Source organism: Thermobia domestica, unplaced genomic scaffold, assembly GCF_964235325.1.
Source record: "Thermobia domestica unplaced genomic scaffold, izTheDome1.hap1.1 HAP1_SCAFFOLD_2217, whole genome shotgun sequence".
NCBI classification, from domain to species: domain Eukaryota; kingdom Metazoa; phylum Arthropoda; class Insecta; order Zygentoma; family Lepismatidae; genus Thermobia; species Thermobia domestica.
In genome coordinates this window covers 2108-4255 of record NW_027657917.1, presented here as the reverse complement: position 1 = coordinate 4255, position 2148 = coordinate 2108, and the positions used below count along the sequence as shown (strand labels likewise).

The window sequence follows — 2148 nt, the reverse complement described above, 5'->3', positions numbered from 1 at the left end:
ACCACGCCTCCGCACTAGATCTAGTACCACGTATTTGTGACAAACAATTGAGAATCGCGATCCTTCGGTGGAAACTGTGAGGGAAGTAAAGAGCACACGTTTTTGGTTTCTTTTGAAAGCAAATATGGCATATTTTGTTTCCGATAGTGACATTGAGCGCGAACTGGCAATGAACACAGATGACAGTGACCCTATCTGGCGTTGATAAAATTCTAAGTGAAAATGAAGGTCACTTCAGCAATGTAGACAATGCGAATTATGATCAAGAATTCGAAGAAATGAATAATAGTGATAGCTGTAGTGACGATGAAAAGGAAAGTTCCCCTTCATCGGGCGTGGCATATATTGCTAAAAGTGGCCGAGTGTATACTAAAGAAGCTCCTTGTCCTACACGCAGAACGCAACAGAATATTATTCGTGAAAAAAATCAGGCTTGCGACCATCAGAAAAGGTAAGCAGTATAACAGAGTCATTTTCTAAATTTTTTAGTTAAGACATTTTGTCACTAATTGTTAAATACACTAATGAAGAGGCGCAAAGAAGAAATGTTGCTGAAACCAATGAGACTGAAATGCTAGCTTTGATTGGAATTTTGATTTTGATGGGTGTAGATAACGACAACAATTTGAACTATCATCATTTATGGTCAAAAGAACATGGTAGGTCATATATAGCAAGCATGAGTCGAAATCGATTCACTTCACTTTTTAGTGTTCTCAGATTTGATGATAAAAGTACAAGGGTTACAAGAAGAGCTACAAACAAATTTGCTGCTTTATGTGAAATATTCCAGCTTACAAATGAAACGTTTAACAAGCACTACAAAGCTGGCCAAAACACTGTTGTTGATGAAATGCTTTCGTCTTTCAGGGGAAGATGCCCGTTCAAGGTGTTCATGAAAGATAAGCCAAAAAAGTACGGGATATCGATAAGAATGTTAGCAGACTGTGAACAGCGTTATGTTCTCAATATGGAAGTTTATGCCGCCAAAGTAGAGGGATCGACCCTCCAATCAAGGGGCCCTAAAGAAATAGTGAAACGACTTCTTGCTCCTATTGTAAACACAGGACGCAATGTGACAACTGACAGGTATTATACATCTGTAGAGCTTGCCGAAGAATTGTACAGAGACTATAATCTTACTGTAGTTGGAACGATGCAGTGCAATAGGAAGCCCATTTCAGAAGAACTGAAGTCCAATAAAGGCAGAGAATTACACTCTAACATATTTGCATTTACGGATCCTGCTTTTGGTAATCCACCAGTCACACTTGCGTCGTACATTCTTCGGGAAAAATCAAAAAAGTACTAGTCATGCTTTCGACACAGCATGCGGATACAAAATGCGATGAAAGTAATAAAAATAAGTCCGATATTATACTGTTTTATAACTCGACCAAAGGCGGAGTGGAGTCCATTGACCAAGGAAGTATACCATCAAAAGGAACACCCGAAGATGGCCATTATCTGTTTTTTATATATATATATATCAATTGTATCAATTCATATACTATTTACGTGTTGAATAATCCAGAGTGGCATAAAAAAGATCTAACAAACGGTATAGTTTCCTCCAACAACTCGGCATGGAAATTATCAAAGAAAATGTGCAGGAAAGAGCTGAGGATCCAATTGGTCTCCAGAATCACGTTATCACAGCAATAGAAAATGTTTTGGGACACATAGTCACGAAAAGTGTTACGGAAGTGACAGAACGAAAACCGGCAAGAGGAAGATGTGTTCTTTGTTGCAAAAAAGCCAAATCGAAAAACATTCAATGGAAGAAACTTGTAAAAACAATTGTATGCGCAAAATGTGAAGCGTTTGTGGAAAACATAATGAAAAAAACCAACGTATGCCTCGCTTGTAAATGCAATATTATTGATTCAGAGTAACCGATAAATGACTTTTGGCAGATAATATAATAAAATAATGTTTATTCTGTAGTTTTCACCAATGAAAATAACTTATGTTTGCACTACCATATCATTATTCTTGTAATTAGGAAAATATGCTAATAGCATTTGTTTGCTTAGAATAACAAATAAAATTGTTGACATACATAATAATTGTTCTGTTCGTGGCCTTTAGTTGTCTTAGTTTACGTTTAGTACAAAATACAATTGCAAATTACATTTTCTGGAATAG

The 2148-nt window shown here is 36.5% G+C and overlaps 1 protein-coding gene across 1 annotated transcript; it reads left to right on the top strand.

Annotated features, from left to right (window-relative positions):
* Positions 1-679: 679 nt before the first annotated feature.
* On the top strand, positions 680-1312 carry LOC145678252 (uncharacterized). Its single transcript, XM_081748286.1, has one exon. The coding sequence runs from the start codon at positions 680-682 to the stop codon at positions 1310-1312; it is 633 nt and encodes a 210-aa protein (XP_081604412.1).
* Positions 1313-2148: the final 836 nt, after the last annotated feature.

What these genes read in the sequence shown, in the direction of transcription:
- LOC145678252 (XM_081748286.1), top strand. Translation starts at nt 680, where the DNA reads ATGAGTCGAAATCGATTCACTTCACTTTTTAGTGTTCTCAGATTTGAT.